The sequence below is a fragment of the Scyliorhinus torazame genome, chromosome 1 (assembly GCF_047496885.1).
Source record: "Scyliorhinus torazame isolate Kashiwa2021f chromosome 1, sScyTor2.1, whole genome shotgun sequence".
In the NCBI taxonomy this organism is placed as follows: domain Eukaryota; kingdom Metazoa; phylum Chordata; class Chondrichthyes; order Carcharhiniformes; family Scyliorhinidae; genus Scyliorhinus; species Scyliorhinus torazame.
The window spans coordinates 90089885-90104556 of NC_092707.1; the positions used below are offsets into that span (position 1 = coordinate 90089885).

A 14672-nucleotide genomic window follows, 5' to 3' on the forward strand; every position below is an offset into this window, starting at 1 on the left:
CTGGTCGCCACATCACTCTGGGACAACTAAGTATAGTTCTGATCTCCGTATCGCACTGGGAGCACAACATACAGTTGTGGTCTCCACATCACTCTGGGATAATTGCGTACAGTTCTGGTCTCTGTATCACTCTGGGATAATTGCACACAGTTCTGGTCTCCACATCACTCTAGCACAACTGCGTAAAGTTCTGGTCTCCACATCACTCTGGGATAACTGCGTACAGTTCTGGTCTCCGTATCACTCTGGGACAACTGCGTAAGGTTCTGGTCTCCGTATCACTCTGGGACAACTGCGTACAGTTCTGGTCTCCGCATCACTCTGGGACAACTGTGTACAGTTCTGGTCTCCATATCACTCTGGGACAACTGCATACAATTCTGGTCTCCATATCACTCTGGGACAACTGCGTACAGTTCTGGTCTCCGCATCACTCTGGGACAACTGCGTACAGTTCTGGTCTCCGCATCACTCTGGGACAACTGCGTACAGTTCTGGTCTCCACATCACTCTGGGACAACTGCGTACAGTTCTGGTCTCCGTATCACTCTGGGACAACTGCGTACAGTTCTGGTCTCCATATCATTCTGGGACAACTGCGTACAGTTCTGGTCTCCGCATCACTCTGGGACAACTGCGTACAGTCTGGTCTCCGCATCACTCTGGGACAACTGCGTACAGTTCTGGTCTCCGTATCACTTGGGACAACTCCGCACAGTTCTGGTCTCCATATCACTCTGGGACAGCTGCGTACAGTTCTGGTTTCCGTATCGCTCTGAGAACTGCGTACAGTTCTGGTCTCCGTATCGCTCTGGGAGAACTGCGGTGGCAGTTAGATGCGGGACTCTTTGGGGACCAAGGGTTCCGTGACAAAATTGAAAAAGTAATCGAGCAATATTGTAGGTTTTAACGGCACGGGTGAGGTGTCAAAGGCGGTTGTCTGGGAGGCTTTAAAGGCGGTGGTGAGGGGTACGGTGATCTCGTTCAAGGCTAGGCTAGACAAAGAGGAGAGGTTGGAACATCAGAGGGTAATAGATGTGATGCTGAAGGCAGACAGGAGGTCTGCAGAAGATAGGGACCCAGCGTAGTTGAAAAGAGGAAGGAACTCCAGGCGAGCTTTGACCGACTATCTAGCAGGAAGGTGGTACGCCAATTGAGGCGAGCAAGGAGGGCAGTTTACGAGCATGGAGAGAAGGCGGGGCATATGTTGGCAGGTCAGCTCCGTAGGGAGGCTCCGGCAAGGGAAATTGCCCAGGTGCGGAACAGGGCAAGGAAGTTGGTGGTAGCTCCAGATCAGATTAACAAGGTCTTTAAGTAATTTTATAAGAGATTGTACAGGGGAGGCCCGGAGATGCAGGAATTTCTAGATGGGCTGGAGTACCCGAGGTTAGTGGGGGGGACAGGGCTACATTAGAGGGTACGATAGTGGAGCAGGAGATAAAAGATGCGATTGGGAGGATGCAGTCGGGGAAGGTGGCAAGGCCGGAAGGGATTCCGGTGAAATATTATTAAAAATTCAAAAATGAGCTGGTACCGCTGATGGTGGGGATGTTTGAGGAGGTGATAGGGAAGGGAGTGTTACCACAAACTTTGGGGCAGGCATCGATTTCCCTGTTACTTAAGAAAGATAAGGATCCAACGGAGTGTGTCATATAGACCCATATCAGTTTTAAACATGGACTTTTAAATATTGGCGAAGGTACTGGCAGGTAGGCGAGAGGAGTGCCTCCCGAAGGTGATAGGTGAAGATCAGACGGGGTTTGTGCGAGGGAGGCAGCCCTTTTCGAACATTAGGAGGGCATTGAACGTGGTCATGCTACCGGTGGAGGGGAAGGAAACCGAGGTGGCTGTTTCACAGGGTAGCCGAGAAAACGTTTGACCGGGTAGAATGGGGGTACTTGATGGCAGTTCCAGAGCGGTTTGGAATTGGACCCAGATTTGTGGACTGGGTAAAGCTATTATATAAGGAGCCGAGGCCAGTGTCCGCACAAATAACATCAGCTCAGAATACTTTCCTCTCCACCGTGGGACTGGGCAGGATGTCCTGTGCCCCCTCTGCTGCTTGCACTTGCGATTGAGCCATTGGCCATCGCATTAAGACGTTTGGGGGTATGGAAAGGGATAGTGCAGGGGGAATAGAGCATAGGGTGTCCTTATATGCCGATGACTTGTGATTATATGTGTCGGAACCAAGTGTGTCAATAGGGGGAATGCTGGAGCTGCTTCGGGTGTTTGGGTCTTTCTCAGGATACAAATTAAATCTTGACAAGAGTGAATATTTTGTGGTGTCTCGGCCAGGGGTGGGGGCAGGGATGGCTTGCCATTCTGTAAGGCAGGGACTCACTTCAGATACCTGGGGGTGCAGGTTGCCCGGGAGTGGCGGGGGCTCCGTAGGTACAACATTTCTAGTTTGGTGGGGAGGGTGAAAGCTGATCTGGCAAGGTGGGATGGTCTCCCTCTATCACCGGCGGGTCGGGTACAGGCGGTTAAAATGAATGTGCTGCCGCGATTCCTGTTTATTTTTCAATGCCTGCCGATTTTCTTGCCAAAGGCATTTTTTAGAGAGATTGAAGGGATGATTACCTCGTTCATAATTGGAGGGAAGGTGGCCAGAATTAAAAAGGTGCTACTGCAGAGAGGAAGGCAGGCAGGGGGTTTGGGTCTTCCGAACCTGATGTATCATTACTGGGCGGCGAATGTGGAGAAGGTACGGAGCTGGATCGGAGGGGTTGACTACCAATGGGTCAGAATGGAGGAGAGCTTGGGTAGGGGGATCGGGATTGAAGGCGCTAGCGACAGCACCGCTCCTGACGGCCCCGGGGAGATACTCAATGAGTCCGGTAGCAATAGCTTTGTTGAGAATTTGGAGGCAGTTTCGACAGTACTTCGGGTTGGGGGCAGGGTCAAGAGAAATGCAGATTCGGGGAAACCATAGATTTGAGCCAGGTAAGTGGGATGGAAATTTTCAGAGATGGGAGGAGTAAGGAATTAGGACACTGAAATATTTGTTTCTTGAGGGTCGTTTTACGGGATTGAAGGAGCTGGGAGGGAAGTATGGGCTGGAGCAGGGGGAAATATTTAGATACTCGCAGGTTCGAGACTTTGCCAGAGAGGCGATACAGAGCTTCCCAGTAGAGCCGGCTTCCACATAGCTGGAGGAGGTGCTGACGACAGGGGGACTGGAGAAGGGGGTAGTATCGGTGGTGTACGGGGCTATTTTGGAGGAGGAGAAGGCAGCGCTGGAAGGGATCAAGGCAAAGTGGGAGGAAGAGTTGGGAGAGAGTATTGGGGGGGGGGGGGGGGGGGGGAAGGTTCTGGTGTGAGGTGCTCCGGAGGGTGAACGCCTCCACCCCGTGTGCGAGGTTGAGGCTGACACAGTTGAAGGTGGTGTATAGAGCACACCTTACAAGGGTAAAGATGAGCTGGCTCTTTGAGGGGGTAGAAGATGTGTGTGAACGTAATCTAAAGTGGTGGACGTGAAGCTGGACCCAGGCCCTCGGGAGTCGGATCAGCCGGGGTTGGAAGCGGGCGCGGAGGCAGATGTTGTAGCCTTCGTCTTGTTGATCGCCTGAAGGCCTGTTAGAGTGGAGATCAACCTCTCCACCCTGTGCCCTGGCGTGGCGGGGGGACCTGATGGAATTCTTGGTGCTTGAAAAGGTCAAATTTGAACTGAGGGGAAGGATGGAGGGGTTCTACAATTCATGGGCGTTATTCATTATGCACTTTCGAGAATTGGATCACATTGAACATGAGGGGTGTTGGGGGCTGGGAGGAATGGGGGGGGGGGGGGGGGGGGACTGTCTGTGTTAATGGTGACTGTGGGTGATTCCGGATTCCATTTTGTCATTTGTTTATGTTAACATGCGGGCTAATATCAGGTTTGGTGGGAGGATGGGATCGTTGTTATTGATATAGGGATTGACATTACATTAGTTATTGATTGTAGTTTATTGTTGGGTGTACATTTGGGAGAAAATGTGAAAAAGGAGAATTTTAAAAATTTAAATTTTTTTAAAAATTAAAAATAAATAAAAAGGGAGCGCATCAGGGGGGTGTAGGGAGGATTGTACACTGAGCCAGACGGCCACAGTCTGTAAATAGAGAAACCTAAGAAGAAGCCTTTTTGTACTGTACAATAAATGAAAACGAACAGCAATGTATATAATTTTGAAAATGCCAATAAAAAGATTTAAAAATAAAAGAATCTCTACCACAAAGAATAGCTGAGGCAAATAGCACAGCTTTAGGGGAAGCTAGATAAGATCAAAAAGAATAGAAGAGCCTGCTGATAGGGTCAGGCTCGAATGGTCCATTTCTGTGTTGTAAATTCTACATCGAGTCCCAAAAGTGGAAACTAACAAATTTTTTTTTTTTTTTTTTAATTTAGAGTTCATTCATTTCTTCCAATTAAGGGGCAATTTAGCTTGGCCAATCTATCTACCCTGCACATCTTTGGGTTGTGGGGGTGAAACCCAAGCAGACAAGGGGAGAATGTGCAAGCTGCACACGGACAGTGACCCAGAGCCAGGATCGAACCTGGGACTTCGGCGCCGTGAGGCTGCAGTGCTACCACTGCGCCACCGTGCTGCCCTGGAAACTAACAAAAATAAAGCGGAATTTTGGACAAGTTGCTGTTTGGAATATAGGAACATAAGAAATAGGAACAGGAGTAAACCACATGGTCCATCAAGCAAGCTCCTACACTTAATGGGTAAAATTTTCCAGTCGTGACAACCAGATCTTCTCCCTCCTTCTCCAGCCAAGAGCAGATGTCCGTAATATTGGCAGAGGGCAGATAACAACAATCAGGCTCCTGATGATGGTTACAGAAAATCTATTCCAATTAATATACCGCTCCCAACTACTACCACTTTCATTTTCTTTTTAAAAAAAATATGAATGCATTTTATTCAAACTTGTATCAAAGAAGATTACAGCAAATAAACACCCCGGGAAACATTCTTCCCAACAATCAACAATACAGTTTGTACAGATTTTCCTCCTTTTTCACCTCCCCCTCCCCGCCTCCTGTGACGAACAGCTCCTCAAACACGGTCACAAACATCCCCCACCTTTTCTCGAACTCCCCTGCTGAGCCCCTTAATTCATACTTTATCTTCTCGAACCGCAGGAAGTCGTACAGGTCACCCAACCAAGCCACTACCCCGGTGGCGATGCCGACAGCCACACCAGCAAAATCTGTCATTGTGCATTCAGAGAGGCGAAGGCCACGACATCGGCCTTCCTCCTCTCCATGAGCTCAGGCTTCTCTGAAACCCCAAATATCACCACCAAAGGGTCCGGGTCCAATCCCTCCTCCACTATCCTGGCTAACACTCCCACCCAGAATTTCCCCAATTTTTCACAACCCCAAAACATGTGCGCATGATTCGCTGGCCCCCGCCCACACCTCTCACACTCATCTGCTACACCCTGAAAGAACCCACTCATTCTCGCCCGAGTCATATGCACCCTGTGCACCATCTTAAACTGTATCAGGCTCATCTTTGCACAAGAGGAGGTCCCGTTTACCCTTCGCAGTGCCTCACTCCATACTCCCCAATTGATCTCCATTCCCAACTCCGCTTTCCAATTCTCCTTGATCTTCACCACCCAGACGCCTCCCTGCTTCCCCAGCCACTTATATATATCCCCAATTCTTCCCTCCCCTTCCACATCCGGAAGCAGCAGTCGCTCCAGCAGTGTGTATCCCGGAAATCTAGGGAACCCCTTCCAGACCTTTTGTGCAAAGTCCCTAACCTGCAGATACCTGAACTCACTCCCCTCGGTAGCTCTATCTCTCCCTTAGCTCCTCCAGACTGGCGAACCCTTCCTCCAAATACAAATCACTCACCTTGACCAGCCCCACTTCCCCCCCACCTCCTGTATACACTATCCATCCCCCCCCCAGCTCAAACCCATGATTCTCCCACAGCGGCGTTAGCACCGACATCCCTTCCACCCTAAAATGCCTCCTCAGCTGATTCCATATCTTCACCGTGGACTGCACCACTGGGCTCCCTGAATACCTACTCGGAGCCATCGGCAATGCTGCCATCACCACAGCCCTCAAACTAGACCCCTTACAAGATTCCTCCTCCATCCTTACCCACTCTACCCCTTCTCCTTCCCACCACCGCCACACCTTGTCCACATTCACCGCCCAATAATAATGAAGCAAGTTTTGCAATGCCAACCCCCCTTGCTGCCTCTGTAGCAGGGTCCTCCCCACCTTCCCCGCCCATACAAAGTCAGAGATGATTGTGTCCATTTTCCGAAAAAAGGCCTTTGGTATAAATATCGGGAGAGCCTGAAAGATAAACAAGAACCTCGGCAGAGTATTCATTTTCACCACTTGGACCCTCCCCGCCAACGTTAAGTGCAATGTATCCCACCTCTTACGATCCTCCCTGGCCTCCTCCACCAGCTTTGTTAAGTTCCACTTATGGAGTCCCGTCCATTCCCTCGCTACCTGAATCTCCAAGTACCTAAACTTATCCCTCACTACCGTAAATGGCATCCCCCCTAAATTAGCCCGCTGTGCCAACTCATTCACCGGGAATACGTCGCTTTTCGCTACATTCAGCTTGTATCCCGAGAACCCTCCAAACCTCCCCAACAGGCCCATAATCCTTCCCAGACTCTCCAACGGATCCGAAACATACAGCAAGAGGTCACCGGCATAGAGCGACACCCGATGCTCCCTCTGTCCTCTCATTATCCCCTGCCACTCTGGCGACCCCCTGAGAGCCATCGCCAACGGCTCTACGGCCAGCGCAAACAGCAGCGGCGACAGCGAGCACCGCTGCCTCGTACTCCTGTGTAAGTCAAAGCTTTGTGAGCTCATATCATTCATCCTCACCCTCGCTCTTGGCGCCACAAACAGCAACCGCATCCATGCCACAAATCTCGGCCCAAACCCAAACCTTCCCAAAACTTCGAACAAGTACCGCCACTCCACCCGATCAAATGCTTTCTCCGTGTCCATGGACACCACCACCTCCGGTACCAGAGCTCTCGACGGATTCATCACCACATTCAACAGCCGTCTTATATTACTCGCGAGCTGCCTGCCCTTCACGAAGCCTGTTTGATCTTCTGCAACCATCCCCGGGACACAATCCTCTATCCTCCCCGCCAACAACTTAGCCAATACTTTCACATCCGTGTTCAATGGTGATCTGGGTCTATATGACCCACAGTCCACCGGATCCTTCCCTTTTTGGGGGATTAGTGTGATTACTGCCGGCTTCATCGTCTCCGACAACTCCTCCTTCTCCAGTGCTTCATTAAACGCCCCCAACAGATGTGGTGCCAGGTCTGCTGCAAATTCCTTATAAAATTCTGCCAGGTACCCATCCAGCCCAGGGGCCTTCCCCGACTTCATACCCCTGATACTATCCAGCACCTCCCTCAGCCCCAGGGGCTCCTCCAACGCCTGTTTCTTTGCTTCCTCCACCTGGGGAAATTCCAGCTCGTCCAGGAACCGCCCCATGTCCTCCCTCTTCTCCTGGGGCTGCCTCATAAAGTCCCTGGTAATACTCTCTAAATGCCTCATTTATCTTCCCTGGCTCTGACACCACATCCCCAGCCCCAGTCCGGATCTTCAATATTTCCCTGGACGCAGCCTGCCTCCGCAGCTGGTGCGCCAGCATGCGGCTCGCCTTCTCCCCATACTTGTATTGCACCCCTCTTGCCCTACGCAGTTGCCCTACCGCCCTCCCCGTTGTCAGCCTGTCAAATTGCCCCTGCAACTTTTTCCTCCTTGCCAATCCCTCCATGGTGGGCACCTTCGAATATTCCCTGTCCACCTCCACTATCTCGCTCACTCGACGGTCATGTTCCGCCCTCCTTTCCTTCTTCGCAGGAACCGTAAATGAGATAATTTCTCCCCGGACCACTGCCTTCAGTGCTTCCCAGAAAATGCCCGCCGACACCTCCCCATTCTGATTGAACTCCACATAATCCCTAATCACCAACCGCACCTGATCACAACAACCTCCATCCGCCAACAACCCCGAGTCAAACCTCCACCCCGGCCTCTGCTCTCGTCCCGTCCTTCACACGGAGGTGGGTCTCCTGCAAAAAGACCACCCCCCGCTTTGAAGCTTCTGAGCTGCGCGAACACCCGCGACCTTTGAACCGGCCCATTCAGTCCCCGGACGTTCCACATTACCACCCTTACCGGAGGCTTGCGCCTCCAATCCCCCATACCGTCCGTCATCTTGCCCACTTAACTCCTGCCCCTTTAATTCCACTCTGTACCTAGCCCATCCCAGATGGCCCCTTTCTTCGCCCTTGCCAATGTCATCTCTCTCCCTCTGCCACGTCGCAGAAACCCCCCCCCCCCGGCTTTTCCCCTTCCCCTTCCTCCCCCCGGCCATCCCTCGTGGCCTTCTCCCCCACCACCTCACTTCCGTTAACCAGCATAACCTGCTAGCACGGCTGCCCCTGCCCAAAGGCACAGCCTAATGAACCCTCCTCCCCCTCCTTCTCTCCCCCCCCCACTCCTCAGCTCAAAGAAGAAGGCTCCCTGCTGGCCTTACCCTCTCTCACCCAAACAAGGACTTCTCCTGAACTCCAGGTAGCCTTCTCCAAAAGCAAACAAACAGATGTTAAACACAACCAGTCCCATAAAACAGGAGGGGGGGATGGGAACATCCATCCCCACATAAACTTTTCACCCCTACAACTTCTTACAATCTCAACATTGAACAGAAACCCCCCCCCCCCACACAAAAAAAGGCAAAAATCCTCCAATCCCTACACCCACTTCAAACATGCTCCTGACCATTACATAGTGCCAGCACCCTGGTTCCCAAGCATTGTCCACTCGGTTTATGCTCCTTAATAAAGTCTTCGGCCGCTTCTGGGGTCTGAAAATAATAATCCCAGTCTCTGAACGCTACCTAGAATTTCACCGGGTAGAGCACCCTAAACCTGATCTGCCGCCGGTACAGCACCGCCTTGGCCTTGTTGAAACCTGTCCGCCGTTTTGTCAACTCGGCTCCGATGTCCTGATAAATTCCGACGTTATTTCCCTCCCAGTCGCAGCTCCGCTTCTCCCTGGCCCACCGTAGAATTTTCTCTTTCTCCACAGATTTATGGAGTCTCACGATCACCGCCCGAGGCGGCTCCCCAGCTCTAGGCTTCTGCCTCAGAGACCTATGCGCTCGGTCCATTTCAGGTGCCTTATCCAGCACCCCTTCTGCCACCAGCCCCGCCAGCATCCTCGTGGCGTACCTCATGGCACTCACACCTTCCACCCCTTCAGGCAGGCCCACTATTCGCAGGTTCTGTCTTCTCGAGGTATTCTTCTGCTCCTCCACCTTTGCCCTCAACGTTTTACAAAGTTCTCCTGGGAGCCCCACCTCCACCTCCAGAGCCACTACAAGATCGCTTTGGTCCAAGATCACTCCTTCAATCTCCCGAATCTGTGACCCCTGCACCTCCAAACACCTCTCCATCCGCTCCAAAGTACTCTTCAGGGGTGCCACAGCTTCTGCAATGGCCTTTGCATGATCCTCATGCATTTCTTTCCTCTGCTTATGGAATTCCTCCTTGATAAAAGTCATCAGTTCCTGTATCTGGGGCTTTCCAGCTTGCCCCTCCCCCGCCTGCATGCTGGAAGAGACTATCTGTGAAGCACAAGACTGTTTCAATCCAGCCAAGCCTCTCTCTGTTTCCTGCCAGGTTTGGCGATCAGGGTACATACCATTCCAGGGGTAAACTACTCCTCTAACATTCACCTACACCTATTCACCAAAATCCCACCCGGATCTGTGTGAAAAGAGCCCTTTTCTGTGACTTTAAGCAGGAACAGCCCTGTATGTGACCACTCACTCCATGGTCACAACCGGAAGCCTACCATTTTCATTTACACTCCCCTACCCACCATGGTCTCCTGTACCAATGGTCCATTCACTCATCCTTCCTGTCTTTGTTCTCATCTACGCTAGTAGCATATCTTCAAAGCTGTTGAACAATAGTGAAGGCTGTTCTCCTCCATCATTCTTTTCGGTGGCTCCCTTACCTGCCTGAGTAAGTAAGTTCCTGACCAGTAACCCAATCTAAATCACTACCTTACCCAAGGGTTGTGAGCATCTCCTCTGTCCAGATGAAGCACCCCTTCTTCCACACTGCAATGTCTTCACCTGGGCTCTCCAGTTCAACAGTTCTGAAGATGGAGAATTGGAAGCCAGAGAATAGCACCAGAATTGGAGGCATCAAAAGCAGAGATAAGGGTTTAAAACAGGTGCTGTTACGGAGATTGAAGGGGTTAACCTTGGTAATAGAGTGGACATGGTGTCAGAAATTTGCCTCAGGGTTGAATAGCAGGAAGAGCTTGCAAACAATCTTCTTGCCCCGAGGCAGTGGCCGGGAGAGCGAGATGGGGCTCATGCCAAGGGAGAAAGATAACAGTTAGAACGTAGAACATAGAACAGTACAGCCCAGTACAGGCCCTTCGGCCCACGATGTCGTGCCGACCATTTATCCTAATCTAAGATCAACCTAACCTACACCCCTTCAATTTACTGCTATCCATGTGCCTGTCCAAGAGTCGCTTAAATGTCCCTAGATCGCAAGAAACTGCAGACTGTGGTGAACTCAGCCCAACACATCACACAAACTTGCCACCCCCACATTGATTCTGTCTACACCTCTCGCTGCCTCAGGAAGGCAGACAGCATTATCAGAAACCCCTCCCACCCAGGCATTGCCGTCTTCCAGACCCTTCCATCAGGCAGAAGGTACAGAAGTCTGAAGACTCGCACATTAAGACATAGGAACAGCTTCTTCCCCACAGCTACAAGACTCCTCAACGACTCCCCTTCGGACTGATCTGTTCCCTGTAAGAACACTATTCACAACGCCCTACGCTGCTCTTGTATTTGCTTTGTTTGGCCCCTTGTTCCGCACTGTAACCAATCACTGTTTTGTCAATGTACCATTTGTCAATGTTCCTTGTTGATTATTCTTGTGACTACTATGTACGTACTGTATACGTTCCTCAGCCGCAGAAAATACTTTTCACTGTACTTCAGTACATGTGACAATAAATCAAATCAAATGACTCTGACTCCACCACCTCCGCTGGCAGTGCATTCCACGCACCCACCACTCTCGGTGTAGTCCTCCAATCACCTTAAAATTATCTCCCCTCGTGACAGCCATTTCCGCCCTGGGGAAAAGTCTCTGGCTATCCACTCTATCCATGCCTCTCATCACCTTGTACTCCTCTATCAAGTCACCTCTCTTCCTTCTTCACTCCAGTGAGAAAATCCCTAGCTCCCTCAATCTTTCTTCATAAGACATGCCCTTCAGTCCAGGCAGCATCCTGGTAAATCTCCTCTGTACCCTCTCCAAAGCATCCACATTCTTCCTATAATGAGGCGACCAGAACTGGACACAAAACCTGGCGCCTCTTAAACTCAATCCCCCTGTTAATGAAAGCCAACACACCATATGCCTTCTTAACAACCCTATCAACCTGGATGGCAACTTTGAGGGATCTATGTACGTGGACCCCAAGATCCCTCTGTTCCTCCACACTTCCAAGAATCCTGCCTTTAACCCTGTATTCAGCATTCAAATTTGACCTTCCAAAATGAATTACTTCACATTTATCTAGGTTGAACTCCATCTGCCCCTTCTCAGCCCAGCTCTGCATCCTGTCAATGTCCTGTTGTAACCTGCAACAGCCCTCGACACTATCTACAACTCCACCAACCTTCGTGTCATCGGCAAACTTACTAACCCACCACTTCCGCACAGACAGTGACCCAGCGGGGAATCGAACCTGGGACCCTGGCGCTGTGAAGCCGCAGTGCTATCCACTTGTGCTACCGTGCTGCCCACTATTCAGATTATTCACAATTCAGCACTCGCAGCAAGTGCTCCTTAAACAACCCCCACATTACTGTTGTGCATTTTCCTGAGAACACCTGTTCCCACTTTATGCTTCTCAGCTCTTGTCGAATAGCAGTATAATTTCCCCTCCCCCAATTAAATACCTTCTCATACTGTGTTCTCCTATCCCTCTCCATGACTATGGTAAAGATCAAGGAGTTGTGGTCACTGTCACCGAAATGCTCTCCCACTGAGACATCTAACACCTGTTTTGGTTTGTTGACGAGCACCAAGTCCAATATGGTCTCCCCCCTAGTCAGCCTATCTACATATTGAGTCAGGAATCCTTCCTGAACACACCTGACAAAATCTGCTCCATCCAAACCATTTGCAGTAAGTTCTCAACATTCAGCTCATCCAGGAGACGAGCTGTCCGAGAGCAGAGCGCCAGCGAAGGGAGATTGAGATGGTGGAAAGGTTAAGAGCTATGTGTCAGTGTGCGTGTGCAAACTGACACCATAAATGATGTTACCAAGGAAAAGTATGTAAATGGGGAGGAGGGGTGCAGGGGGAAATCCCAAACATAAATTAATTTTAATGCTCTGGTTGCATCTTGCCGAGTTTAAGGGAAGCCAGGTATGAAGGTAATCCCAGCAAGCTGAACAATGAGGGAAGGTAGTGTGATTAGTTGGAGAAAAAGGAAGGCAATGAGCCATGGTCACAATCACAAAGAATGTTACTCATAATCTCAATGGTCAGTGGGTTATGTGTACAGGCCACAGATCCTGCATCATTATCATTCTGCTTTAGACTCAGAACTTTAGCACATCAAATACAGGAATCAAAGCTTTTAAAGAGAATACCTGTAAGGCCACTGATGTGCTGTAAATGTTCCCAATTTTGCCATTCTCTGCCTGCCGATTCTGTATCTTTTGTATCAGTTTGTTCATTGCTGTCTGCACCTTGGTTCTTCTGGCATCGCTGTACATCCAGGTATCGTTATTAGGCACTTTAGATTCATGGACACATTTAAGCGCCAAAACCATCATTGCTTCTGTGTCTATTGTTAGAACAGAGCCAGATTAACCATCTATTTAACTACTAAAGAAAGTAGTTGCCTCCCCTTTTGTCAGAGATTTTACACATGAGACGACAAGAGGCAAATTCACATTGTACCCATCCCAAGGTCATTAGCGAACCCCCTTTAACCATGTGTTGCAATTGTAATAGAACAAAGAACATTACAGCACAGGAACAGGCCCTTCGGCCCACCAAGCCTGCGCCGATTCAGATCCAGGTGTCAGCCTGGCTCATTCAGCAGCACTGGAAGTTCACACCCTTCTTCCAAGACTTGAACATTTAATCTAGGGTGACGGAGCACAGTATTGAGGGAGTGCTGCACTGCCAGAGGTTCCATCCCCCAGATATGCTTTTAAAGTTCAAACCTGTGTGCTTCAGTAGTTCAAGGACCCAAGGCAGAACTGGGTGTCCAGTGTCCTGGCAAATGCTCCTTCCTCAAAGAACCCCAGAAAAATAAACCCCCCGATAGTTCCTCATTTATGTTATTTGGATCATGTACGTGCAAAATAGCTTGAATCGAGTTCATAGAAAATAAAATCAAGAGAGGTTGGGGTGGCAAGGTAGCACAGTGGTTAGCACTGTTGCTTCACAGCTCCAGGGTCCCAGGTTCGATTCCTGGCTTGGGTCACTGTCTGTGCGGAGTCTGCACGTTCTCCCTGTGTCTGCGTGGGTTTCTCCGGGTGCTCCGGTTTCCTCCCACAGTCCAAAGATGTGCCATGCTAAATTGCCCTTAGTTCCAAAAAAGGTTAGGTGGGGTTACTGGGTGGAGGTGTGGGTTTAAGTGGGGTGCTCTTTCCCAAGGCCGGTGCGGCCTCGATGGGCTAAATGGCCTCCGTCGGCACTGTAAATTCTATGACTATGTAATGGACACTTATTGGACACCAGCTCATTTACACCATTATTAAAGTTGCCTTGGGATGTATCTGAAAGGTACAATATAACATTGTGTAAAAACATGTGTTTTTCTTTCACCGCGTGACTAACGACATCTATGAATGTACATATATTGAAGGAGGATGTGAAATCTAATCCCATCTGAATCCAGAAGAGAGCTCTCTGTCACTCTCTGATCCTTTTGCTCTTTATATTTATTGATTGAAGCTGCTCATCAGTAAAGATACTAATCTCAATCATTGTAAGAGTCGGTATCGGGAACTACTTTTAACCACTTTGGTGTTGACCTCGCTACGGCATTATTCCCCACGACTTGGTTGTCCTATTGTATCTGACTAACGTGTTCCTCCATCATGTGTGGACAAGGCAGTGGGGACCACTCTCATCTCTCAGTCAGGAAGTTATGGGTTCAGGTCCCATTCCAGGGACTGGGGCACAATATCTGGGCTGACATTGCAGTGTCATCCCGAGGGAGTGCTGCACTGTCAGATAAGAACAGAGCTTCTGTCTGTCTTCTCAGTTGGACGTAAAGATCTCATGACGCTATTTGAGGAGGAGCAGAAGATTTGTCTGTGATCAATATTTAACTTTCCTTCAACCAATGTCACTTTAACAGATGATCTGGTCATTCTCTAATTGCTGTTTGTGGGACGTAGCAATGTGCAAATTGGCCACTGTCTTTCCCATATTACAACAGTGATGCATTTTGAATGTACTTTTATTGACTTTGGCTGTGAAGCATTTTGGGATGATTGAAAGCCACTATATAAATGCTAGTTCCTTGCTATTTCCATGGGATAACATTGGAGGTTTTCCCAACGGTTTCACACACACGTTTTGATGGAGGG

General features: G+C 49.8%; 1 protein-coding gene across 4 annotated transcripts in view; it reads right to left on the reverse strand.

The window, feature by feature from the left end:
- tcn2 (transcobalamin II) overlaps positions 1-14672 on the reverse strand; it is a 77064-nt gene that overhangs the window by 20265 nt on the left and 42127 nt on the right. For all 4 annotated transcript variants that reach the window (XM_072497938.1, XM_072497934.1, XM_072497944.1 and 1 more), the window contains exon 6: positions 12714-12910. In XM_072497938.1, the coding sequence (XP_072354039.1) occupies positions 12714-12910 (197 nt within the window). The remainder of the gene's footprint in view (positions 1-12713; positions 12911-14672) is intronic.